This window comes from Arvicola amphibius, chromosome 12, assembly GCF_903992535.2.
Source record: "Arvicola amphibius chromosome 12, mArvAmp1.2, whole genome shotgun sequence".
In the NCBI taxonomy this organism is placed as follows: domain Eukaryota; kingdom Metazoa; phylum Chordata; class Mammalia; order Rodentia; family Cricetidae; genus Arvicola; species Arvicola amphibius.
In genome coordinates this window covers 235,949-263,720 of record NC_052058.2, presented here as the reverse complement: position 1 = coordinate 263,720, position 27,772 = coordinate 235,949, and the positions used below count along the sequence as shown (strand labels likewise).

The window sequence follows — 27,772 nt, the reverse complement described above, 5'->3', positions numbered from 1 at the left end:
TGGCAGTTAGAACCTGATTTTATTTACACTAGAAACACACACATACACACATTACCATAAATGAAGTTCCTGCAAATATATAATTTTACTTTTGCCAGACTTGAAGAGCCAATTTTCAAAGATGGAACAGTAGTGGCTTCTACACGTGGGGCTTCTCATTTTCCTGCAGCTACAGTGCTGAAGGTAAAAGAACATTTTAAGTTCAGTTATGCCTCTTTATAATTTAGGCAATCTTAAAAACTAAACATATATAACCGACAAACTATTTGATGAAAATATAGATTTATACATCTCATAAATAAAAATTTGAAGGTTAAATTTGAAGCAGAGCATGCTATAAAAGTAAATATTAAAAAATAAAATACTTGATTAAAAATGGTTTAAGTTTAAAAATAATAAAGCCATTTCTTGTCTTTAAACAAATAGTAAATTTGTTTTTAACCTGCTATCTTTTTGTCTATTTTTAATGCTGAAATTATAAGTATACCACCAGGCCTAGGTACAGGCCTGCATTTTTAAAATGTGTGAAAATGATTACAGACTTCAGTTTTTCTTAATCCAGAGCTTCTGGGTGTTTTTTTTTCTTTTTCCCCCCAAATATTATCTTCGTAAAGTATCTACTTGGAGGTCATAAGAGGTGGGGTTACTCAGAGTGACTGCTGGTGTTTATACTCAAAACAGGATTTACCTTCACCCAGTTTGTTTGTATTCACAGCCTTCCCAGAGCAAAGCTTCTTTGGCCACTCTATGCTACTAAATATAAAACACACCTTAGAAAGGACAGAGAATTGGGCATGGCAGTTTCTTCTCTCAGTTCCCCAGAGCCACTGGCTTGGGGCCTGGTGGAGGCCAAGCTCTGCTCTACTTGAGTATGACCTGCTCCAGAGCTCATTCAGTACAACTGGCAGCAGAAGTGCCTTCAGGAGAGGGGCTAAGGAAAGGGCTTCCTCTGATAAAGGCAATATGCAGTGTCTATTTTCCACATTGTAGATTCTTGTTATGGGTGTCACAGTCATACGGCCTTTTACAGAAGCATACAAATAGCTGTGAAATCTTAGTAGTGTTTCTTTGGCTGGTTTATTGGTGTTCAAAAAAGTTAACAATTGCCACACATGAAAGCTGTACTTTATTTAAATCACTGAAGTTGTCAGGGAAAAGTAGAATTTTACTCTACTAACATTTATATAGTTTTGCTATTAATAGTCTAAGAATTTCTAAATGGTTTATATTCTGAATTTTAGTGTCCTTTTAATGGATCAGAGCTGAAGGGGTATGTGCATTTATGAAGGCTTTTTATAATAAACCATATAGAAAATACATTTTAGAATTATCAAAAAAAGAAATCTTAAGAATTAACATTTAAAAGACTTCAAAATCATCCTCTTTTTTCTTTTTTTAATATTTATTTATTTATTATGTATACAATATTCTGTCAGTGTGCATACCTGCAGGCCAGAAGAGGGCACCAGACCCCATTACAGATGGTTGTAAGCCACCATGTGGTTGCTGGGAATTGAACTCAGAACCTTTGGAAGAGCAGGCAATGCTCTTAACCTCTGAGCCATCTCTCCAGCCCCCTCATCCTCTTTTTCAAACAAATAAAATGTAATTTTTTAAAAACAATGTCTTGTTATATAGCCAAGCTGATTCAAACTCACCATTCTCCCATAGTTGGACTATAGGTATGTGCCACCATGTTAGGCTGAAATGCAATTTCATTATAAATTATATTTCTCTGAGTTACACATTATTATAAAATTAATAATTTACCAACCTCAAGTCAGGATATGGTATTGACATAGTTTGAAATATAAATGACAGCTAAAGGAAACCAGACACTTTTTCTATACAAAATTCATACACATTTTAAAGGTATGTCAATGACAGGCATTTAATGTCAATCACATTAAAATGTGAGCACAGTGACCCAATAACTGCATGCATGGCAGTGAAAGGAGCGACTTACATATTAGAGGCAGCAGACAAATTGCTTCTTGGGGTTTGTAGCACTGATGGAGTTTTCTCTGATTGTATGGTTGAAGCTGACTTTTTCTGGTGAGCGGAATGCTTAGCTTTCACCTCTGCTTTCCTACAAGACAAGGTATAAGGACAGCATCAAAATAAATTTAACTACATGCAGAAATTAAGTTCCATATACTTAATTTGAAAATAGGCATTTTTCCCTTGTGGGAATGGAATACAGTTCTTTATACATTCTAGTTAAGTACTCCACCACTGAGCTATATTTTCCCAGCCCCAAGATACACAAAAAAAACAATAGTTTTTATTGTATTGTCTGTGAACTGGAAAAAATTTCAAATGTTCATGTCACCCTGAAAAGAAAGAAGAAAGAAAAAGAAAGAAAGAAAAGAAGGAAGGAAGGAAGGAAGGAAGGAAGGAAGGAGAGAGAGAGAGAGAGAGAGAGAGAGAGAGAGAGAGAGAGAATCCTCTATCCTTATGTTTTTGATTGCTTCTGAAACGAAGTAAAGCTGATATGGACACAGTGCTTGGTAAATATTTCAGGGAGGTATGCAGGCTTCTCTAATCTCAGAGTTTTGCACCTGATGAAGTATGAGAGAAATAGTGATTCTAAAAGTCCATGTTGTGGCCATTCACTTCTGAGTGAGACGGCTGCACTCTATGCCCTGCCTTAGGAAACTGACTACAACAATTTAACACAAAACTTAAAGCAACCAGTTATTTACCTGCGTGTACGCATTATTTAGGTATGACCACCCAGTGTAAAAGCCAGCAATGACTACCTGTTCATCTCTGTGAGGTAGGCCGTCATTTTGATCCTGACACTATACTCATAACAGCAATTTCTTAAGGTCACTGTGGTCAGTGACTTACTTAGTTTATCACTGAATTATCTGAAGAATGCTATATTTTTGTAGTCAATTTTATATAGTGGAATGTTTTCCCTTAACTCAAAAAGAAATCCAACATTCAAAACAGGTAAAAACAAAACAAAACAAAAGCCCAATGATCTTGCATAGGCAAAGTTTGGATCCTAACCCCCATATGAGGTAGCTCATAGCCACCTGCAACTTCAGCTTCATGGAATTCCTCATAGATTGCACAGGCACCTGTATTCACATGCACAGAGCTTGTTCCTCAGACACAGACCCATAAAGATAAACTAAATCTTTCTTTAAAAACAATTGTAAGTTTGGAATTGCATTTTATTTAATTTTTAAAAGCTATTTTAATGAGAAAAAATGAAACTGAGATGGGGCTCAGCCAGGGCCACCTAGTAAGGGTGCCTAAAAACGAAAGAAAAAAGTTTCTTTGTGCCACAATGTTTATCTACATGGCTAGGAGTCAGGGCAGGTTCTATGAGACCTTTCTCTAGTCCACGAAATCTTGGAACAAGATACACAGAGGCTCATGAGAAGGATATTTTCTTGAACAAAGCTTGTATCTCTGATCACAGGATAGAGGAAAGACAAAACATGCCAACTAAGAGAGGTCGCTGGTCTGTCCAGTTATGACTGTAACACCTAGTCTCCCGGGGCAGCTAGGGCTAAAGCTAGTTAGGAGCTAACTGCCTGAGCTCATTTTCTATAGTGAAAAGAATACAGGAGAACAAAAGAGAGAAATCAAATGGTGATGGTCTTAATCACAGTGATTAAAATTAATAATTCTCTAAAGAAATCAGACCCTTATATTGCTATTTACCACTAGCCAAATTAGACAAATGTAAGCTTTTATCATAAAAATTTCAGTGACTTTAAAGTGAATATCACACTGAAATATTTCAAATTTAATTTTGGCCACTTTTGAACTTAGGAAATAGGATTTACCTAGGGCAGGGAAAACTTCATAATAACCTTGCTTCACTACGTAACTTAAACTTCAGATTCCATAGAAAACTTTCTTGTAGTCATAACAGCTGCTAAAAAAAAAGCAACTTCACACAGATCCTTTGCTGCAATGATGTTAAAAGTAGCTGAACATGTTTTAGCAAAGAAATGAAATTTGTAGGGCACATTACTGCAAGCATACTTTAAAAAGAATGGTGTTCAGGGCAGAGGACAAACCAGTGGCACAAAGGCATGAGGAAGACGACCATTAAGTTAGAATACTTACCCTTTCTTCCTGTACTCAAGATATCTGAGTATGATGAGACAAATAACAACAAGTCCAACAACTAAAGAAAAGGAAAACAAATAGCATGTAACACTGAGAATGATTGCCAAGATTCAAAATCTAAGCAGAAGAAATAAATCAGTTATTTTTCAGTGATAACCAATCATGCATTTAGATTTCATCTGCTCTCTTTATTCTTTAAATCCAACTCCCTGGAATCATAGTTCACAGAAAGGCAGAGGAGAGTCCTATCTGAATTTTAAAAATTATCAAAAGCATACTTAGGATGAACATTCACAATCATTGTTTACAGGCTACTTCTAAATAGACATAGAATATGAAATAATATAAATTAGCAAAGGGTAATACATAAAAGACCATGTTTCCTAAGTTTGTTTATTTCAAGTTTAAAAACTTTTGAAAACACACTGCTTTACAGTAACAGTTGTCTTTGAGCAGTGAAAAATGTGGGCTACTTACTTGAAGTAACAACAATTAGAGCAATAATCCATGCATCTAAGGAAAAAAAAAGAAGCCAAGCATTTAGAAGTCTCTAGATTAGTTCAGATAATCTACACTTAAGAGAATAATAAATGTTCATTTATCTACTTTGAACACAATCATTAATATCCAAGTCATTTTGATCACAGAACACTTTAAGCCCATTTCCAGGTTTGGGGTCCAACTTGTGAACTTCAATTTTTAGTGTGTGGTTTATTTTTTTCTTGCCCCATCACATTATTTAGTAAAGGTTATTACAGAATGATTAGAATTCACCAAATAGAGGAAAATCATTACACAATATACTATCTTCTATTTGATTTTGTCCAGTATGCTTCCTACAATTTGTTATAATGTTTAAAAGAAATCCATTCCCCTGAAAAGTAGATCTGTAGAATATCATAAGTTTCAATAAATTAATTAAACAAATACTATTTTTACAAATACTCTATCTTATCAGGCCCTTCCTGTCTTCCTTACACCCTCACAACCACCCCCATAACTAAGATATAATCTTAAATACCAAAGACCTTCCCTTCTGGAAGTATAGCCTAAGAGGTGGAGATATAGTTCAGTAGCAGACCACCAATGAGTTATGCAGAGGAATTTAAACAAGCATAGTGACTAACTGGGTGTTCTGGTTTTCTTTCTGTTGATGAGATAGGGGAGGAAATAATTTATCTAGTTTATACTTCACTGAGGGAAAGTCAGGACAGGAACTCAAGGCAGAACTTGATGGCAGGCCTTACCTTAAACTTAGAACTTAAAGGCAGCATTACCTTTAAGCAGGGAAATCACTCACCACTCAGAGAGTACAGCAGAAACCATAAAGGAAGGCTATTGCTAGATTGATAGCAAGGTTCATGCTTAGCTAGTTTTCTTAATACAGTGCAGAACTACCTGCCCAGGGAATGGTGCTTTCTAGTGGGCTGAACTCTCCTACATAAGTCAACAATCAAGACAATCCCCCTTTCCCCATGCCTACAGGCCAATCTGATCTGGGCAATCCCTAAATTGACACTGCCTTCTAAGGTGACTCCAGGATGTATCAAATTAACAGTTAATGCTAACTAGGTTACCAGAGAACATTAAATTCTACAAAAATCTTATATTTTGGGAGTATTTATGTCTAATGTATTTTCTTCCAAAGTTCCACACTTAAGACAGTTCACAAACTAATGGTTTGACTGAATGATTTTCATTTTACATTGGGAAGACACTGATGCATATTCAGCAGAAACCAATGTTGAACTTTAAATTTTGACCTTTGCGTGGGTTAGCAATATGACATGGAACTTTATCTTAGATCTTGAGCAGTGGTGGAAAGTCACAGTTCCTACAGAACCAGGATCACATGAGTGAAACCCAAACTTTGGCCATGTGACCATCTCTGATAATCTTTAGGTAAATACGCTAAGTACACTTTCAATTTACCACGGGTTTATTAGACCCAATCCCCCATGCTTATAGAGACACAAATGTATAAAAAATAAGCCAAACGTGATTTAAGAAAAAAAAAAACATTACTAATCTAGTCTAATAAATAAAACATAGCAGATTTTTGTCTTGCTCATAATGTCTTTACATTTTACTGAATTTTAGCTATTATAACTATAACTGATTTAGTTTAATGTACACTGTATAAATTGAGGCCTACATAAATTATGCTAAACAAATTTTTCAGACAAAAAATATTAATCCAACTAAAAGTACTTTAAGGTCTATGTAGATCAGACACAAAAAGGAAGAGAATCACATGGAAGGCAAGTTGTGATTTATATACTTTAACCTCAACCAACTAATTTTCCTATATTGAGGCCTTTCTATGAAACTGCACTTACCGCCATGCCACTCTCCATAGTAGTACTTACATGGTGTCAGCCCCAAGTAAGCAATCCTAAATGTCAACTATTACTACTGGCAAGATACGCTTCTTTCTAACTGGCAGTAACTTAAATGTATGATATTTCCATATAAACTGCTAATGTTTCATACTTCATGGGTATAAATAACTGAAATAATGACCTAATTCTTGGCCAAATATTCCTTCACGGGGATTAGGATATCCTAGGAGGGAAAAAGAAAGAAAAATGGATTAAGGTAAAACAGAGAAATAAAAGAATAAAAATCAAAATCCTGTAAATTTTCAAGTTTATTCTTCACCAATATATAAAAACTTCTAAGCTTTCATTTTCCTTATAAGTCCCATTAATATTTCTTTTTTGAGTATTGTTATAAAATTCTACAGTTTCATTATTATTAGTTTTTATTATTAGCTTTTTCCTGTCTACTAATATTCCCTATAGTAATAATATATAGTAGCACACAACTTTCCTTATTCTCAAAATTAGTCTGTAAATTTTATGAGATTCTAGTTAAAATTAAAGATATTGAATTGGCTCAATAAATAATTCAGTTATCAACCTGAAATGGAAGGAAACTTTCTCAGCAAAATAAATCCCATATAAAAATAACCCACAGTATTATCAATAATGAAAGATTAGAAAATTACCCTCTAAACTCAGGAACAAGATTGGGTACCCAGGTTTGCCACTTATATTCAATATGGTAATGGGGAATCTAACCAAAGCAATTAGGTAAGAAAAGCAGAAAATGAATAAAAGTTAGAAAAATGTATGTTTGAAAATGGAGTGACCTTTGTTTCCTGTGCTGTTGGGTTGAACCCGGGCCTAAACATGCTCGGCTGTCATCCTACCACAGCCTCAGCCACAGATGACATGCTTTTTATGTAGACAGTCTAATGAGTTCAGCAGAGTTGCAGGATACGAAATCCACACACAAAGAACAATGAATACTTTATAAAGGAAATTATGACAACTCTAGTTGTAATAGCATAGAAAAGGTAAAACACAAAGAATAACCTCAGGCCTGTAAAAGACTTACACAGAGAAGTCTACAAAACTTTGCTGTAAATGCTTTAAGAGATAAATACATGGAAACACATAGTTGTGGTATGCATACAAAGCATTCCCCAAAAGCTCATGTATTGAAGGTGTGATACTCAACTGATGGACCCAGTCATTGAAAAATGGTGGAATTTTAAGGACTCTGATTAAATTAATAGAATCTACTGATAGACATGTAACTTGATGGCAGTATTAGTAAGTGGTATCAACTAGGAAATGGATCCTGATGGAGGATATCGGCATGCCTTTGAAGGTTATACATGGTCTGTTTCTGTCTGGTCTCTAGCTGTTAGAAGATGAGGGGACTCTTCTCCCTCACACTCCCACCTCCATGCTCTTCTGCCTCTCCCTAGGTCACCAGCAGTGGTGTCAGCAGAATAAAGAACAAAACGTCTGAAGAAGGTAATGAAAATATATCTTTTTCATTTTAAATTATTTCTCATAGTGTTTTGTCATAACAACAAACTCTAATACAAACAAACTATAAACTCCTGTGTTTGTTAGACAAAAGATTATTTCAAGCTGTTTATAATACTAAAAGAACTTTACAGACTTAATGCAACCCCTATTAAAATCATGATGATATGTTCAATCTGCAGAAGTAGAAAAATCTATCCTATGGTCCTGAAATCTGAAGAACACAAAGTTGAGAGAACTCATACTTCTTGACTCCAAAATCTCTAAGATATTTAAATTAAAACAGAGTATTATTGATAAAAAAGATAGGCATACAGACCTATGGAATGGAATAGAACTCAGAAATAAATACACATACACATTTTAAGGTGAGTTTTTAAACAATGATGATTAGAAACAGTCACTGGGAAAGAGTAGCCTCTTCACCAACTAGTGCTGGAAATTTTGATATTTTCACCAAAAAATGAGGTTAGAGCCTTAAAATATATATAAAAAACTTAGATGGATAAAATTATTGAAGATAATGTCTAAAACTATAAAACTTATAGAAGAAAACATGGGGAAACACTTCATGGTTACAAGGGATTTCTTGAACATGACACAAAGTATAGGCCAAAATAACAGTGGAGTAGATTAATTGAATTTCATCAAAATGAAAAGTTTTGCACTAAAGGATACTAGTAGAGTGAAAAAACAATAAGCATAATGAGAGGAAATATTTGTAAATTTTATAGTTGATAAGCTATTATAGAATATCCAAATTACTCTTATAACCCAGTAGCAACATACCGAATTTGAAAAGTCCAAGGACTTGAATAGATATTTCTCCAAATAAGATATATAGACAATCAACAAACTCATGACAAGATGCTCAACACTTCACTAATATTAGGGAAATGGAAATAAAACCAATCATATATAGTCATATACTAACTTAGTACTATGGCTTGAATGCTTGCTTTCTGTTGCTGACATAAGGGTATGGAGAGGATGAGGCACAAGTGTGTCATGCCATTATCTAGAGACTGGGCTCATTATTGCAGGAGTGAGCTTTTTCCCCTATCTATCTCTTCCTTCTGGCTTGTTATGATGCAGCAAGAAGGCATTTGCCTAACAGTAGCACTTTGATTACATACCTCCCTGAATCCAGAACCATGAGAGATATAAGTTCTGTCCTCTATAAATCATCTCATCTGTGGTGTTCTGTTACAGCAACACAAAACAGGCAGATGGCTCTTGTTACAAAAGCAAAACAAAACGAAATGAAACAAAGACCAGGACAACTGAGAATGGAGATGCAAGAAATGTGGTAAAGACTATAAAATCATGTAGCTGTTGTGGAAAGCAATAATTTCCACAAAGAGAGAGAGAGAGAGAGAGAGAGAGAGAGAGAGAGAGAGAGAAGAAACTGAATCACCTTATGACCTAGAAGTTCTATTCCTCATTGTACACCAGAAAAATTAAAAGTGGAAACTCTTAACAGGTGTCTAACTCCATACTCAAAACAGCACTGTACAGAATAGCTAGGAGGTGTACATAAAGCAACCTTAATTTACCAAAATTAACAAATAAGCAAAATGAGGCAATATAAGGAATGGAGTATTATTCAGACATAAGTGTCCTAGAACGAGATGAAAGTTACATGGATCAAGAGTTATATGAAGTTAGCAAGGCACAAAAGGATAAATTCTGTATGATCTAGGTATAGGAAATACTTAGAATGGACAAAGTTATATAGGGAAGCAAGAAAAACAGTATGCAGCAGGTGCTTGGAGAGGGAGGAACAGGAAGTCATCATTTAACAGTGAAGTTTCAGTTAGGGATGATGAAAGAGAATTGGTTACACAAGAATGTCCGTGTGTATAATGCCAAAGAATTGTCTGGTTGAATTGCAACATTAACATGAATGGTCTAGAAATTAAAAAATAGTCAAATATTTAAAAAAAAAGAGTACTGTATTTTAAAAAAGACAACTCTGGTGCAGGAATGGGTAGGGTCCAAATGAGAAAGAAGGCTGGAATACCTGTGATTTTATGTACAATGAAAAGTTGGGCAAGCTGTCATCTTCCCAGATGACAAAGCTCTGCTTATAGTTCCACTTATCCACTAGCCCTTTTTAGCACCTAAGTGGGGATGAGGGAAGGAGGAGCCTTTTACTCCTCTCCACAAATATCACCATGTGTTTCAAGTGTACCAACAATTTGATATAAAGAATTCAGATATATGAATAAAATAATGTAATTCCCACCAGGAGGACACATATTTATATTTTTTAATTCGTGTGTGTGTGTGTGTGTGTGCGCGCGCCATGTATATGCAGGTACTTCAGGAGGCCAGAAGAGTGTCAGATCCTCTGAAGTTGTACTTACAGTAGGTTGTGAGCCACTCCACATGGATGCTGAGAATCAAATGGGGTACTGAACAAGAGCAGGACTTGCTTTTAGCTACTGAATTATCTCTCCATCCCCATTCTTACCTAAAGCTTTTTATATGACATACAACTCATAGCAATTGATGGAATAATTAAAATATCTCATCACCCATTTATGTAAAACTTCTGGACACACATGACCACCAGGAGATTGATAAAGTAAGATATATAGTATGCAACTTACTACAAGCCACAACATTATACAGTAATTGCTCAGACATCTTTTTGTGAGCAACTTATCAGAACCAAGGGATCTGGTAAAGGCTAAACCAAAAGGCAAGGCTTTTTGGCATTATTGCTTCGTGAATACAGTGGCTGTCCTTTACTGTAATTTTTTTTGCTGTAGTTAACTCTTTTTCTGTTACATATTTGGGAATTCTCACAGTCCAGAACTGTTTAGTGAAACCAGTTTCCCACTGGCCAGGCCTTGTTCCTCTCTCCTAAGTAAGCACAGAGATCTGCCTTCCTGCAATTATCTTTATCAGCAGGTATTTGGTCAGAGTTTAGGGTCCAGGCAAAGAGCATCTCATCTAAGATATTCATGGATCTCCAAGGATGTAGAGTTACTACCTGCTCAAGCTGCTGCTCTGGTTTTACCCCACGATCAGAACGGTTGATAACAGCATAGCCCAGAACTGATAATTTAGAGGCCTGGGTCTCTTCTTTGCTTATAGCAGTAAGTCTAACGCCAGACCTAGGCCCATAGAAATTGTGGTGTCTGGTGTATGTGCTATCAGATCAAGAGCCATCAGCTTACCCTGGGTTGCCTAGTTACCTCACAGCCTCTGTGCATACCAGGAGAAAAGAAGTGGCACACTGATTTAAAACACTTTCTGTGCCCTATTCACAATTTTACTGAAAAAAAAAACTTTTAACCTTTTATCTATCATCTAATAATGTAGCGTACTAACCTCCTCCTTAAGAATCCCTGATGATTTAATTCCTTTCTTAACTTTCTCCATTAAGTAGTTTATGGGATGTGTATTAGCCACTCCCATGGATCTGTGTGTGTATGTGAAAACCCTTATCTAATTTTCTATGGGGAAAAAGAATGCTGGCCCCACACCTGCCAGGGCTGGGGAATTGCTGGTTTTAAGGATACATATGACTGGGAATCCTGGTAATGGGTAGAGCTAGGGACAGGGAGAACAATGTAGAACAAGAAGAACAAGTAAAGGGTGGAACAATGAGAGATGACAGGTTGAAGAGAGAAGAATGGAGAAACATGGTCAGACGGTTCCTGTTGTGAGTAAACTTCTTTACCCTCAGATCTTTAGGCCCCCCTTTATCTATCTATTCATGGTGTCTTTAATTGAGCCCTGAAAGGGAGTCTTAAAGGCGATAACTTTTAAGGCCTCCAAAAGCAACTATTATGGGAATAAATCTAACTAAATCCCAATCTAAGACATTAAGAGAAAGAAAAAATCAACAAAAAAATATGTGAAGTTTGATATGATTTTTGCTTAAAAAAAGAAAATGTTCCTTTCCAGCGGTGATGACCTCCCTACGAGAACATGCCTCTCGCAAAGGATCTCCTTCATCCCTTTCCAGAGGAGGAAAAGAGGAAACACAAGAAAAAGCACCTGGTGCAGAGCCCCAATTCCTACTTTATGGATGTGAAGTGCCCAGGATGCTATAAAATCACCACAGTCTTTAGCCATGCACAGATGGTAGTCTTGTGTGTCGGCTGCTCCACTGTCCTCTGTCAGCCTACAGGCGGGAAAGCAAGACTGACAGAAGGATGCTCCTTCAGGAGCAAGCAGCACTGAAAAGCACCTGATTCGAGATGAGTGGGAACCATCCCAATAAACACATTTTGTATTAAAAAAAAAAAAAAAGAAAGAAAATGTTGGTGGGGAAGATAGCTCAGAGATCAAGCACTTGCCACATAAGAGTAATGATCTGAATTTGGATCCCCTACATAGACAACTACATAGACAGTCTACCTGCATATCTAGCCTTGGAAGGTGGAGCTAGGATTCCTAGAGATTAGAGAGACTGGCTATTTCTGTGAGGTCTGGATTTGATGAAGACATCCTGCCACAGGAAATAAGGAATAGGGTTGAGAATGATTCCCAACGTTAACCTCAAATTTCCACAAACACATGCATATACCACAAACATGTGCATCCAAATATATGCGAACACACACACACACACACACACACAATAATGAGGAAAAAGGAAAAATAAGAGAATGTTGATGTACAAAAATAAATAAAAAACAACCCTAAAATATTAGTAGCAATTAACTTTCACAACATTATTTATATAATTTTAATCTATAAAAATAAATCTACATCCAGATGTGTATAAATTAAAATATTTTAGAAAAAAAGGGAAGAAGCTATGAATAAATGACCATTGGGTCCAGTGGCAAGAACCTAAAGGCAAAGATTATTTGAGATAAGAATTGAAGAAAGCCTGAGCATCAATAGTGACACCCCCACCTCAAAGGATGCTTTAAAAATCTAATTTTAAGGGCCGGGCGATGGTGGCGCACGCCTTTAATCCCAGCACTCGGGAGGCAGAGGCAGGCAGATCTCTGTGAGTTCGAGGCCAGCCTGGTCTACAGAGCTAGTTCCAGGACAGGCTCCAAAGCCACAGAGAAACCCTGTCTCGAAAAACAAAAAACAAAAAAATGTAATTTTAAAAAGTTCAACCTTATTAAAAAATAAAAAATGACAAAACAAGACACCATTTCTCATCTATATCTCATGGGACTCTGAAGTCCATCAGTAGGATAAGGAACTATCAAACCTGGGTAATTGTAAACTGGAGGCTTGGTGGGATAAGTAGGCTTAGGACCTAAAAAAAAGAAATAGAGTCTATCAATTCATTAAGCTTATTAATATAAAATTATAAATTTAATTATGATAATTTTTTTAAAAGATTACCTATGAAAGTAAAGAGTACACATACTTTCTGAACTTTATAGTTCTACTAGGGACCTAGCCTATGGATATGTTTGATCTACATATATAATTGCACAGACCTGTGTACAAGAATGTTCACTACAGCTTTGCATTTTACAAACACAAATCCTAGAAGGTAACTAAAAATAAATCATAAAGAGAATGTGTTCAAGGTAAACATATGCACCCTAACAAGTCAGGTACCATACAATGGGCATCGTAATCTCTCCACTTTTCACGTACCCTCAGACCTACCATAACACTAGTGCAGGCTACTGCTGCTGCCGCTTTCTAATTCAAGTTCTTCCCTATGGGCAATAAAAAATGACTGACAATTCTACCAAGATATTTTTTAACAGAAGGATTCCTCTTAGTTTTACTTCTTTATGAGCCTTTTCTCATATATCTTGTCTTTCAAATAACAAGCTGAATTAGTGTTTCACAAATATTTTATTAAGTACTTACTGTCAATTCTTTTAAAAATTCCTTTCAACAGAAACTCAGCTAAGATATAAAAGAAAGCCACTGGAGATGTCAGGTTCTTGTATAAAATATCAAAATGTACTCCAGAAATTGGGCATGGTGGTACATGCCTCTAATCCCAGCACTTGGGAGGCAGGAATATCTCTGTGAGTTCTAGGCCAACCTCATCTACACAGATTGTTCTAGTATATAGTGAAAATCTTGTCTCAGAAGAAAAAATAAAAAAAAGAAAAAGGCATTCTAATCACTGGGTGAGCAAGTGAGCATGTACAATTCTCATCTCTCTCAAACCTTTAAAATATTATGAAGACAGAAAATATTTTTAAACAAGTTAGAACCAGTAATTGAGATTTACTTGAGTTCACTATCCTTGTTAAAACAACATGGAATCCAAGGTTCATAGAAATGAAGTTAGTTTGGTTAGGCAGAGTCAAGATAGGACTGTGCACAGTCAGTCCTGTCTGATGCTCTTTCCACTACCCTGGGTGGCTTCCAGAGCATCAACTGGAACCACAGCAAGGAGCTCTGAAGTGGGAATGATGGTTCCTCCATCATAGAAACTTCTCCATGCTTAACAGCAGCTGATTGGGAGTCTCTAGAAAGCCTATGTCACTTCAGCTGGAGAGGCTTCCTAGCTCTCGGTTGTTAAGAAATCTAGTTTCTGTTGTCAGTGTTGCCTGGTAAAGACAAAAATAACAAACAAATGTTTTAAATAGGTAAGGGGAGTGGGGAGGAAATGGAAAATGCAGATTTCATTCTTGAGGCAGCACAAATTTCTATTACATTCACTACTTTAAAAAAAAAAAAAAACAAGCAAAACTGGGCATAGTGCATGCTTGTAATTCCAGCACTGAAGAAACTGAAGCAGGAGTATTGTGACTGAGGCCAGTTTGGGTATATACAAGATCCTAAACAAAATGGCCAATGAGACTTTCACCCCCAACACGATAAGGAGCAAAAGTGTAAGCAAATCATTTTGGTTAAAAAAAAAAAAGAATTAAGCAGCAAAACTGAATACAGAAAACAGCAACAAATAGAAGTCAAGGGCCTTCCTTTTTATTAAGACTGATGCAAGTGGAGAAGATATGTAGGGGAATCCCATATACCAGGTATTGTGGTAAGTCCTTTAAGGGCATCCCACTTAGATCCTGAACACAATAAGAAAGGTACTAGATAATTTGACACATGGAAATACACATTTAAAATGGACATAACTTTTCTAAATTCACATTCATATTCATGTGTGGGACTATAGCAAATAAAATGTTACTACATCTGACAAATGAAATGGCTGCAAATATATTCATTCTTTTTGTACTATTAAATGTACTAAAATGAAGAGTAAGTAGACATGCAGGAATTTAAAGGGTATCTGAAAAATCAGTCAGGAACTTAGTATTTTTTTTAAAAAAGTATAAGGAAATTATTAAATATGAGAATAAAAACTGGAGATTTTGAACTGGTAGTTGACACCAGAAAATAAAGGAACAATGTCAACTGGGTCAAACAAGAGTTATTGCTCGCACTTCCACTAGGAATTTAAAAAATTGTTAGAAAAATTTATGCAGAACTTTAATAAACCTGAATAACTCAAAAGTTAGAGGTTTTATACTAGGGTAGATAACACTAGAAAACAAAATAATGTAATTTAGACCAACTTTTCACTATCATAAATCATACCTTTGATTCTTGACTTAATTATATAGCAATAATCAGGCTTCAATTTACTCTGAAAATGTTGCAATCCACTCTTTATATAGAAATATACTTAAGAGAATAATGCTATGCTCTAACAAACTAAAATCCCCCAAAAAACAACAAAAATCAGAATTTTATGTCACATATATGGCACAGGAATCATTATCAGCCTGAGCTATGTACCAAAATTATTGCTTTTCAGGTTTCATAATATTTAACAATAATGAAATAAATTTCAAAACAAGCAAGAAAACAAAAACTACCAGAAAATTAAAGAAGGGAAATGAGACATCATTTATACCTTTAACACATATTGGGATTGGAGGCTCCCAAGTGCTGTTAGCACTGCAGACCACCGTGTCCCTGCCCTTCATGTAGAAACCCTCCTCACATTCAAATGTCACTGTTGCTTCATAGGAAAATCTCTTTTCAAATCCTGCTATCTGTCTTCCGTTTTGTAGTAGTGGAAATGGACATTTTACCACTGAAAAGAGAAGAATTGATCATAATTTAATAAAAATCTGGTTTATTTTTCATATCAGTTTTCTGAAACTTCTAAGATTACAACTCAGAGTTAAAGAAACATATTTTGTGTCCCAAATATGAGCACATAGAGCCCTCAAAAATTCACAGTAATACTCACCTTCCCCATTCTTTAAGTAAAATTAAGTAAAATTAGTCTACTAGAAGAATTGGGGGAGAGGGACAAAAATTGCTAGTTTAGGCACTATGGATGTTATCCTATACTGTGAGGTATAAACTGAACAGCAGCTGAGACCAGATCACGTTCAGCTTGTTAAACTCAAGTGCTCTTCCCATTCCTGGGGACCTGAGCTCCTGTCTGGTACCTTTTTTTCCCTTTCAGTCCTGAGCTTCCTTTAGCAATTTTAAGCTTTTTTATTTTTTATGTACATTGGGCTTTTGTCTGCAGGAAGATGCCAGATCCCCTGGAATCAAAGTTAGAGACAGCTGGGAATCGCCATGCGGGTGCTGGGAATTGAACCTGTGTCCTTTGCAAGAGCAGCCAGTGCTTTTAACCGCTGAGTTATAACTCCAGCCCCACTTTGGCAATTCTCATAGGCTGGCTGGTAAAGTTCTCAGCTTTGGTTTATATAGAAGTGGTCCAGTTATTTTTAATGCTTCTGTCTCAAAGAATTTTTTCTTGATTAAAAACCTATAGGTTAATAATATCATAGTCTTTTCTATTATTTATTTTATTTTTGAGGCAGGGTTTCTCTGTAGCTTTGGAGCCTCTCCTGGAACTAGCTCTAACATCTAAGCACCTAGATTATTTTCTACCTTGCAGCCATCCCATGTACACTTGGAAAGATAAACATTTGCTGGGAGTCAGTAGTAGCTCTCTTTCAAGAGTAAAACCTTCCAGTGGCTCCATGTTTTTGGTAACGCTTCCACGCCGTAAACAATTTAGGAGAAAAAAAAACTACAAAAAGCAAACATTTTTGTCTAGATTTTTACTATTCTTTTGGTGAGAGGGCTGCTAATCATAATCTGCTCTGCCATTACCTGTAGCTAGACTGTTCTGTCTTCTTGTAACACAAGATAACTTCCTTATTTTCCAGCCAGTGTATGTTGAGTGTTTTGGTTCTTTAAAACAAAAATACCCCCACCTCATGGCTCACATTCTAGGAAATGAAGATGGAACTCCATAACTAGAATTATTCTTGGATTTAACTTAACAGCTATGAAACTAAATTAGAAAACAGTTTTAGAAGAGTATAAAGGCCATATGCTCACTGTGATTACTTTTAGGCAAAACTATTTGCAAATGAAGGAAAGATGATTACCTTTACACTCTGGAGCCTGGCTGCTCCAGGTGTTATGGCCAGTACAGATCAGCATGCTCATTCCAATAAGGGAAAACTTATCTGGCCCTGAGATAGGATCACAACTGTAAATCACTGCTTCACGGTATCTGAATACATCAATATCAATAAAGGTGTGTGTCCCATTTTTTATTTTTGGAGGTGGCAAACAAGAGATTTCTTTACAAAAAAGAAAAAGGGGAAATAAAGTTATAATTAGGGTAGTGTACTTATTCAAGACAGTATTAGGAAACTCTATAAATTATTAACAAATTCATCAGTATAAAGTTTCTATAAGTTATTTATGAACCCAATTTTCATCTAGAAGAGGGTTTCTATGAGAAAATCCATCACCTCAAATTTAAACCACTAACACAAAAATGACCTTTCAGGACAACACTCATTTTCCTAAGGGAAAGAATGACCTTATTTGTGAGGCCATGCCAAGTTTTGTTCTAGTCAATAGAAAAGATGCTGATCATCTGGTGAAAACCTTTGTGATGAAAAAAATCAAGTTGAATACTGATTGAGAAGTGTGTTTGAAGGTGCAGGTACGTTCATTCAATAGAATGGTGGCTTAAAATCGTACTAACATACTATCATGTATCATTTTCATCCTTACAGTACAATGTTTTTGCAGAAGTAACAAACTTTGATAATTGAACAGACTAATTTCCAATGTCTTCCTCCAAGTCAAATATTGAAGAGATTTGCAAAACACAAAGCAGTGTTCCTATTCTTACTTTTAAAATTTCAGTAAAATATGTGAGAGATATTAATATGTAGAGTTTATTGTCCTTAAAATAGTTATTCAAAAATATTTTCATTCTAATCCCAACATGATTAATATCAATAGATATAACCATGGAGAAAAGGTTTTTTGGGTACTTATTAATGTAAAATGATAATAGGGTCCTGAGGCCAAAATGGTTGAGAAGTGATAGTGTAAATTTTAAAAAGAGAATTTACTTACTTTCACAACGTGGGGGAGGACCATCCCAGTGTGCATCAGCATCACCTTTAAGCACACAGTGTAGAACTGACATACCAATTAAGTAATAACTAAATGAGCAAAGAAAAAGTTACTGTTTTCTTTGGCAGCTGATAAAATACACATAATAATAAAAGACAGTTTCAGATAGTTATTTCCTATGGTTTAGTAGTTTGAAGGATAGGTTTCTTATACAAGGTATAATGAAAGTACTAAACAAATCGAACTAAACTTTAATTAGATAAAGAGTTTCTGTCTGTGAGCACGCAGTCCAAGAGCTGTGATATCTAGGTACATCTGATGTGACCTGGCATCTTTGCTGTCTCCTACAATTAATCATACTACTCTGCTTCTTTGTCTTTGCCCGTCTGTTCTGCTCTGGGAGAGTGGACAGAGGAGAGAAGTTTCCTTAGGAAAGGACTGCCTGGGTTCTAGTTCTATTTCCACGACTGACAGGCTACTCAAGCTTGGACAAACCATTTTAAGTTTCTCTTGTTCCTGAATTAAAAACATACAAATACCTAGGTGTGCTGGGACACAGCTTTAATCCCAGAACCCAGGAGGTAGAGGAATGTATATTTCTGTGAATTAAAGGCCAGTTTTGTCTACATAGCAAGCTCCAGGCCAACCAGGGTTATATAGTGAGTCTCTCCTCTCTCTCTCTCTCTCTCTCTCTCTCTCTCTCTCTCTCTCTCTCCTATGCACACACACACACACACACACACACACACACACATACACACACCAGAAAACAAACAATAGTAAATTAGATATCTTATAAGATTGTTCAAGAGAATTAGATAAACAAGAGTCTGGCACACAGCAAGTAGAAAGAATATGTTATTTCTTACTAATATAATGATTTATAATGTCTTTCTAGGAACAGCTCATGATTAATCCTGTCAAGTCTCCCAATTATGCTAATTCACAGATTATTATTCTGGACTCATTTCATCACCACAAAAATTCTTATCTGGTATTTTTTATAATTTTGCTCTGATAGCTTCTGTATCTACTGGGTTTCTCAACAAGATTAATCTTTAAAAAATATTTATGACCTAAACTTTTCATTCCCTCAAAATACCTAGGAAATTTCCTCAACCTAAATTTCCTTTACCTAAATGTACTTTTACTTGATAAAGTTAAAAATTTATTGCCAAACATGGTGGTACATTCCTTTAATTCCAGCAGGCAGATCTCTGTGAGTTGGAGGCTAGCCTGGTCTACAGCGCATGTTCCAGGACAGTCAGGGCTGTTACACAGAGAACCTTGTCTCGAAAAACAAAAACAAAACAAAACAAAAAATATCAATGAAACTCTCTGATGACAGTCACAGCCAATTTTGCCCATTACTTCTAAGAGAGCTCTAGAGAATAAAGACTTACTCAGTGACTAATGCCTCCTTTGGAGACAATTCAGGTTATGTAGAAGTCTGAAAAATAAGGTTTTCCAAACAAAATATCCTGTCACGTGGTAAAGATGAGTTAGGTTACATTTTAACTTGTTAATGCCTTCAAGAATTTTCCTTTGGTTAGCAGTTCTGCCTTAATTTCATGACAGCCCCACTTTATCCTTGAGCTGGCAGTAGGTACATTTGACTGTGAATAGTAAGGTTACCATGCTCACCCTTTGGATATGTAGCCCAGATTGGCCTGGAACTCACTATGTAGTCAGAGTGCCTTCAAACTCAGGGAGATCCACCTGCCTCACCCTCCTGAGTGCTGGAATTACAAACTGAACCACCATCTTTGGCAGATTACTCCATTCTTAATGTTTATCATAGACTTATTATTAGATACAAGTATGATACAGATTAGTTTTCCTTCAACTTCTTTATTGATTAAGCACCTCTGCTATATCCATAAAGTACGCAAATGTTGTTTGGCTAGGAGCAAAACCCTCATATAGTAAGCAAATTTACTTGAATGCTTAAAAAAGAGAAGTAGAACAATGGAATCAGGAACATTTACCTTATTTCCCATAAGGAGCAACTTACCCCTCCACACAAGAAAATTGAGCTCGATTACCCCATGAAGGTCTGCCATCCATGTAGTGTACATTGCCAAATGAAGGGCTCTTTAATGTTGTACATTCTACTTCTAGAAGAAAATAACGATAAAAATTTAATTCAACTCCAAAGCCAGTTGCACTTGAATTAAAGTAAAAAAGTCATACATGGTTCTTTCGAGTTTGTAGATTATTTTCTTTAATGGTTACATTATAAGGGTGTGGTGATTTGAATAAGATGTTCTCCATAAGAGCATTTGAAAATTGGGTGTCTAGTTGTTGGCTGTTTGAGGAAGATTAGGAAGTCTAGCCTTGCTGGAGAAAGGATATCTCTAGGGTGGAGTTGTGCTTCAAGGTTTCAAAAGATTTGTGCCATTTCTAGTACACTCTCTGAACCTACTTGCCATTCTGAGATGTGAATCTCAGCTGTTCCTGACATGATACCTTTGATCTACCGTCATGGACTCTAAACCCCTGAGACCACAAGCCCAATTAAACCCTTTCTTTTATAAGCTGTGCTGGTCATGGTGTTTCACCACATCAGAAAAGTAACTAATGCAAAGGACAAGCACAAGATTAACAATTATGAAATCAATTAATTTTCCAAGAAAAAAATATTCCCTATAAGTTTCCCAAAGCCTGAAAAAAACCCTCACATTTAAATCAAAACTTTGTTTCATAGGAAAAGCATCACTGCAATAGGGATATAAGCACCCCAATCCTAAAATGTCTGAAGATCAAGAAAAAAAGTTGAGTTTACTTACTAAGACAACCGTCATCTGAAATAGGAACCCATGTGTGATTTGGTTCACAGGTAGCAAACATGGGGAATGGAAGCATATATAGGTATCCTTTTTTACACTTATATTCTATTGTCTCTCCAACGTCATAATAGGGTTTAGGCACACCCTTGAGTTCCATAGCTTCAAATGGTGGTGGTAGTTCACAAGCATCTAGGGATAAGGAGGCAAGAACATGAAGATGAAGTGTGAATACCACTTTTATAAACTAAGAAAGGTTACTTTGTTGCAGGAAGGACAGAAAAAATAATTTTTTTTAAAAGCAAGATTCTAAACTCTTAGTACATGCCTTTCTTTACTCAAGCAGTGGCAGTAATACAAGAATATCCCTGACTGGTTTAAAATAACATCAGCTTTTGGGTTAAGAATGAATTAACTTTTATTCAAAGGCAAAACAAGGAGACATGATAAATGGTTTTGGTTTTTTAAAAAAGAAAGATATGAGACTATCCTGTTCTTAAGGACTATGTCTCATTCACTATTACTCCTCTAGTACCCAGTACCAAAGTTAAATGAGTGGTGTGATTGATTCTTTATTCTCTATAAATCAAAAATTCAAATTCTTTACTATTCAGAGAATTTGTTTTGATGATATCTTAAAGTCATGTTTTCTTTGCTGTTTTTCAGACAGTCTTGACAAATTTTTATTATTTTAGCTATAAATATTTCTCTGTGTTAACACTTCTTTCATGTCAAAATATTTACACTTTTCAGGTTTATTATGGGCTTATTCTGCATTACTGCTAAAATTAGAAAGTGAATTCCAAATACTGTGGGTTGTATTTTCCTGGAAGTACAGTAATAACAGATATCAGAACTTATAGCAATAGTGATGAGGGTTTTTAAAAAACTACAAATAGCAAAGACTCAGCACATTGTGCTAAGCATATTGTGTTTTTTAACATATCGTCATACTAATTATTTAAAATAGTTTCTCCTTCTGTAAAATGAGAAAACTGAAGTATCACAAGGTGGAAAAACCTGTTCAGGAATGCATTCCAAGTATGTGTCAAGCTAGGCAGTCTGTGTCCAGGTCACACTGGATACCACTGCCAATGCTATGACCCTTGTCCTTTCTCATCTGGAACTCCCCAAGGCAGATGCCACCCTATCCTGCTTTAGTCCTCAAAAAAAAAATTGCCTTTTATATTGCTTGTGGATATTACAGTAGCTGTAGTTTAGATACAAGTTGTACTAAGTCAAGTAAGAAATAAAAGTTATTCCACACATCAGGTAAACCATCAGAGCCTGTACTGTTCCAAACTAGCCCCTCACTTCTCAAAATTACTTAGTACTCTACTTTTCTCTTATCTCTTTTGTGTCAAACTAAGTAGCTGCTGGTCAGCTGTGTCCCATCTTGGATATCTTTGCTTTCATTGCTCCACATCCCAGTTCCTAACTATGTACACTGGTAGCTCTCCCCTCTTTCTAGACACCTGGAGGGGACATCTAATGCCTCAATTCTGGAAACAGTACTTTGGTCCCTTCCTTTGGACTGTCCCCTATCAGAGTATCTCAGCTAGGTCACATGATGGCTGTGTTCAATAGCTAAGATGAACTCTAGTCATCAATATGGCTACATTATTCAGCACTGGCTCATCACAGTGGCATTAGAGTATAATAAAGCACTTGCAAAAATTACATTGTCATGATTATAATAATGAAAACAGTCATTTGAAAGATTTATTCATTGGAGAAAGGAGGGATATCTAAGAAAGGAGAGCCATCTATTTTTGTTTTTTGCTCAGTGTGTTGAAAAATGAATTTGAAATGAAATTTATGCCCTGGCAAAGCTGAAGCATGCATAGGCAGCCTGTATATGTGGGTTCTGTTGAACTGGTCCATATTGGGTTTTAAAGTCTAAGTTGATGAGGACAACTGACCAGGTCTCTTCCTCAAGAGGGAACCAGAGGTCATTATAGATGGTTGTGAGCCACCATGTGGTTGCTGGGAATTGAACTCAGGACCTTTGGAAGAGCAGACAGTGCTCTTAATGGCTGAGCCATCTCTCCAGTCTGCTAGTATTGTATAACTCAGCAGCTGACCACATAAAGACAATTCTGCTACACTGTAGCACACAGAGTAAGGACTGAGACACTAGAGTGCAAGCATTTACTGATCTTAGGAAGACCTAAAATAGGTATATGAGAACAGACACAACAGGAGGCTGTAGCTTGGATTAAAGAAGCAGCTGTTCTTCTGAAGGAAGGAGACCAACCTCAAAATCTAACAGATTCTCTTTTGCAATCCTGATGACAGGCTTCCTATGCTGGACACTTGTAAACCCCTTTCCTCAAGTTGAATTGTTCCAAAAATGAGACCCTATTCTATCCTTCTTGACTAGCACAATAAGCTTTCTTTTATGTTTTCCAGGTTTTTTAAAATCTATCTTTTAGTTTTCAGATTTTATCTTGCTTTTCCTCCTCTTCATTTTCCCCTCAATTTATGTTATAGTCTATTTATTTTATTTATCTGTTCTTGTATTAATAAAACGCTGATTAGCCAGTAGCTAGGCAGGAAGTACAGGCAGGGCAAAAAGAACAGGAGAATTCTGGAAAGAGAAAACGATGAGTCTGCTGTTGCCACCCAGCTGCAGAGGAAGCAAGATGAGAATGCCTCACTGATAAAAGGAACCAAGCCACGTGGCTAACACAGATGAGAATTATGGGCTAATTTAAGATGTAAGAAAGAGATAATAAGAAGCCTAAGCTAAGAGGCCAACCAGTTCATGATTAATGTAGACCTCTGTGTGTTTCTTTGGGACTGAACAGCTGCAGGAACAGTAGGACAGAAACCTCTGTCAACAAATGGCACCAATGTGGACAACTAAATCCACTTAAAACCTGAAAGAGTTTGGGAAGTAATTCTAGACACAAAAGAACAGAGTTAAGCATGGCTTCTTAGTAGCAGCATTTTCTCAGGTGGGCTCTGTTTGCTAGAGGCGTGTGTCATTTAAGAGAGGCTTCCTGACTCAGCTTTAGCTTCAAAAACCTTGTAGCTGTTTTAAGAGGACCTGCCAACAAACACTTAAATGATGTTTATGAATAGCTGACAGCATGCTTCTTGGTGGTAGCAGGGACCTTGAAACTCCATAGAGGTTGTGGCAATAAACATGGCTCCAGCCAGTACTTCTGCCATGAGGCTGGACTCTCAGAAAGCCAAGGAATGGGATGGATCCAGCCATCAAGGCCACGATTTTAATCATGGTTACATTACTTAGCAAATCAAAGACTCATGTGGTCATAAAAAGAGAGATATACAGTAAAGATAAATTCAGATGAAGAAGTCCTCTAAATGGTTTACTGTGTGTTTAAAATATATATAGGCTTGGGAGAAAAAAGAAAAAGAATAAAATCCTTAAAGAAGAAAGAAAGACAGTAGTTGGGTGTGGTGGCATACACCTTTAATCCCAACACTTGGGAGGCAGAGGCAGGCGGATCTGTGAGTTTAAGGACAACCTGGTCTATAGAGTGAGTGCCAGGAAAGCCAAAGATACACAGAGAAACTTAGTCTCAAAAAAAAAAAAACAAAAATAAAAAATAAGAAATAGAGTTTAAAATAAAGCCATGTAAAGATGCAAAATACACAGAGAGTCTAAATACTGTATGTTATTGTGCTATCTTTAAATTGCTTGATGGCTGAGGAAGGAGCAAAAACTGCTGCATTAATACAACATATATTTTGAAAATGTTTTGACATCAAAATTTAAGTCAAAAGATAAGTTACTTTGGAGAAGAGGTTTTGTTTTTTGTTTCCACAGGAAATGAGAGGCTGTGGATTCATTCTGGGTTAAGAAAAATCAGGTTTGATCAAGGAAGACCCCCTGAAGTATAGGTGGGGCGACCAGGCGGGATGTAGAGGCAGTGTGACAATAACAGGAGAATTCTGGGAAGAGGAAATGGTGAGTCTACAGTCGTAACCCAGCTGCAGAGGAAGCAAGAAGAAAATGCCTTGCTGGTGAAAGGTACCAAGCCACATGACTAACACAGACAAGAATTATGGGCTAATTTAAGATGTAAGAAAGAGTTAATAAGAAATCTGAGCTAATAGGCCAATCAGTTTATGATTAATGTAAACCTCTGTGTGTTTCCTTGGGACTGAATGTCTGTGGGACTGGGCAGGACAGAAACCTCTGTCAACATTCATCTGTTTTCATCTATTACAAATAGCTTCAGAGTAGTCTTAAACATTTAGCTTGAAGTCTGTTTCAAACAGTATTCTTAAAAACAAAACAAAAAAAAGCCAAAAACCCAAACAGCCATTTGGAATATCAAATGTGAAAAAAGATAAGATCTCTGCTTTCCAATGAGAGAGGTAGAAAACAGAAAAGATAGATTTAGAAATGTGATTGCAAGTTGAGAGGGGGTAATCTGAGTTGTATCTACTGAGGGTAGTCATAGGAGGTCTCCCTGAGCTAACACCCTGGTGAAGTTTGAAGAGAAGATGGTCAAATATGTCCTGTCAGGGAAAGGTTCCATATATAGGGAGCCAGTAACAAGCCTATGTTTAAAATGTCAAAGTTTGGATTGCTGTATGTCCTGCCACCAGTCAATTTTTAATCCAGTCAGAGAAGCATGTTCCTTACTCCAGAGCGCGGTCTATTAATTAGCTTTAAGCTTTGGCTAATATTTGCCACTCCTAATAAATATTAGCAAATATCTATAGAATATCTACTATGTATCTGATACTATGTATCAGCATAATAAAGTGTCTGCTTATATTCGTACACATATATGTGTGAACAACCAGTGCAAGAGGACCACAAAAACAAGACTGGTTTGTGACTGCCTCCCAGCATATCCATCCTTAGACCAGCAGAGCCTGGAATATTGAAGGGAAATATTGCTGAGTGGATGCCTCTAATGAGAGATACAGAAATACATATAGACTACATGTACAGGATTATGTATGTGTGCCAGGCTTTTTCTTTTGGGCCACCAACCAAATCAGGCCATGGAAACTTATTAGTTTTGAATGTTTGGCCAAGCTTAGGTTCTGTCTCTTGCTATCTTTGGAGTTTTTTTTCTTCTTAACCTGTTTCTCTTCATCTACCTTTTACCTCAGGGCTTTTTGCTTTCTCTTTCTGTATATCTTGCTTTCACTGCTTGTGCCTTCTGGCTGGTGGCTGCCTGGCTTTTTTCCCTGGGTGTATCCCTCCTTTGCTCCTCTTAGTCTCCTGGTTCTCCTATTTATTCTCTCTCCCTGCCAGACCCACCTATCCTTTCTCTGCCTAGCTATTGGCTATTCAGCTCTTTATTTGACCAATCAAGTGTCTTAGCAGGCAAAGTGAACCAAAAGCAACACCACTTTTCATAATTAATCACATATCCTTACATTGTTAAACAAATGCAGCACAAACAAATGTAACACATCTTTACAGTTAAAGTAATATTCCTCAGCATAAACAAATGTAACATGTCTTTACATATTTAAAATAATATTTCGCAAGAGTATATATTAGAGACACATTCACAGAGGGTTGAAAAACAGAAGGAAATATAAATATTGCTTGCTCTTCGTGTAAATTTTATACAGTAGGCATATTTATTCCATGTAATGAAACCAAACTGTGATGGGAGAAACCTCAAGTTTCAGTTCACGAGCTGAGGTGAAAACCAGAGTGTTACTTATACTTCTTGTCTTTGGACTGATGTTTCTATTTTTTTTCTACTATGACTTTGTTTTCAAAGGAAGATGAACAATGACTCAAAGCCATTTGGTAATACCATCAGACACTGTCTATATTGGCTAGGATAACTCCAAGTCTGGAGGAGGGGTGTGAGGAATATGATCAAATATGTTCTATCTGAAAACAATCTAATAAAAAATGTAAAGCCAAAAACAGCCACATGTAAACGAAGCCCACCCTGCCTTAGGCAACAAGGAATTGACTCAAGATAAAACAAGCCAGGTGTGACTTTCCCTTCCATCTAAACCTAGAGAGTGCCTCACGCTCTGCACCTCTGCACAAGCAGTGCGACCTGCCTTTCCCAAGATCAAAGACTAGACCTACCCAAAACCGCGAAAACAGTGCAAACTGCTACTGCCACAGCCAGGCTCTGAATGAACATCTATTCCTCTCTCCACTCAGGCTGCCCATCCTTTAAGTGCTTCCCACTAAGCAAGGCTGCACTTTTGGGGATGGGGACTGCATGGTCTCCACATCACACATTTGCACAACCCTAGGAGAACTCTACCAGGTCCTCCACCCCAACCTTGCTCAACCCAGCCTCGGATGAGCTCCTCGCTATGAGCTCCTTCTACAGACAAGGTACCAGCACTCCCGAGACACAGACTCCTGGATCCTACCAGATAAAGTAGACAGCAGGAACAAAAGGGCCTCTGCGCAGAGGCCCAGGAAGCACCACCAGGAAGTGGAGGTCTTCCTCCTGCGGCGGGGAGGCTTTGCGTCCGGCGCGAGAGGCGCCGCCGTCATGTTACCAGAATGAAGGGAAAACTGAGCGCCAGGCCGCCAGAGAGCTGCTTTTGAGCTAAGTGAACAGACGCAACAATCCTAAAACTAAAGTGAGCCAGGCGACACAAGTGGGCGTGGCCAGGCCACTCCCGGGAGGCCAGTGACTCAAGGTGAGGCTGACTAGGCCAATCGGTTGGCAGTAAGGCGGGGCCTCAATTCAAGGGATTGGAACAATGGGGTTGCGCTCTTGCCCAGGAATATCCGGGGTCAAC

At 36.9% G+C, this 27,772-nt stretch overlaps 3 protein-coding genes across 3 annotated transcripts in view; 1 reads left to right on the top strand and 2 right to left on the bottom strand.

The window, feature by feature from the left end:
* Cd46 (CD46 molecule) lies at positions 1-27,560 on the bottom strand. Its single transcript, XM_038348628.1, has 12 exons — positions 27,395-27,560; positions 21,050-21,238; positions 20,275-20,377; positions 18,261-18,349; positions 17,270-17,467; positions 15,766-15,948; positions 13,129-13,176; positions 6,619-6,660; positions 4,573-4,608; positions 4,093-4,153; positions 1,967-2,089; positions 1-177 (listed from the first exon to the last, which is right to left on the bottom strand). The coding sequence occupies exons 1-12, from the start codon at positions 27,519-27,521 to the stop codon at positions 156-158; spliced, it is 1,221 nt and encodes a 406-aa protein (XP_038204556.1). The 5' UTR covers positions 27,522-27,560; the 3' UTR covers positions 1-155.
* LOC119827212 (40S ribosomal protein S27-like) lies at positions 11,883-12,137 on the top strand. The gene has a single exon (XM_038348629.1). It carries the CDS (start codon positions 11,883-11,885, stop codon positions 12,135-12,137), a length of 255 nt encoding a protein of 84 aa, XP_038204557.1.
* The window catches only part of Cr1l (complement C3b/C4b receptor 1 like), a 49,312-nt gene continuing 42,641 nt past the window's right edge, over positions 21,102-27,772 (bottom strand). The window contains exon 12 of the mRNA XM_038348626.1: positions 21,102-21,238. Within this exon, the coding sequence (XP_038204554.1) occupies positions 21,229-21,238 (10 nt within the window). The 3' untranslated portion in view covers positions 21,102-21,228. The remainder of the gene's footprint in view (positions 21,239-27,772) is intronic.

What these genes read in the sequence shown, in the direction of transcription:
- Cd46 (XM_038348628.1), bottom strand. Translation starts at nt 27,521, where the DNA reads ATGACGGCGGCGCCTCTCGCGCCGGACGCAAAGCCTCCCCGCCGCAGG. An exon ending in CCTGCTGTCTACTTTATCTG is followed by an intron (nt 21,239 to 27,394) that starts GTAGGATCCAGG and finishes CCTTATCCCTAG; the next exon opens with ATGCTTGTGAACTACCACCA. An exon ending in TTCAGATGACGGTTGTCTTA is followed by an intron (nt 20,378 to 21,049) that starts GTAAGTAAACTC and finishes ATTTTCTTCTAG; the next exon opens with AAGTAGAATGTACAACATTA.
- LOC119827212 (XM_038348629.1), top strand. Translation starts at nt 11,883, where the DNA reads ATGCCTCTCGCAAAGGATCTCCTTCATCCCTTTCCAGAGGAGGAAAAG.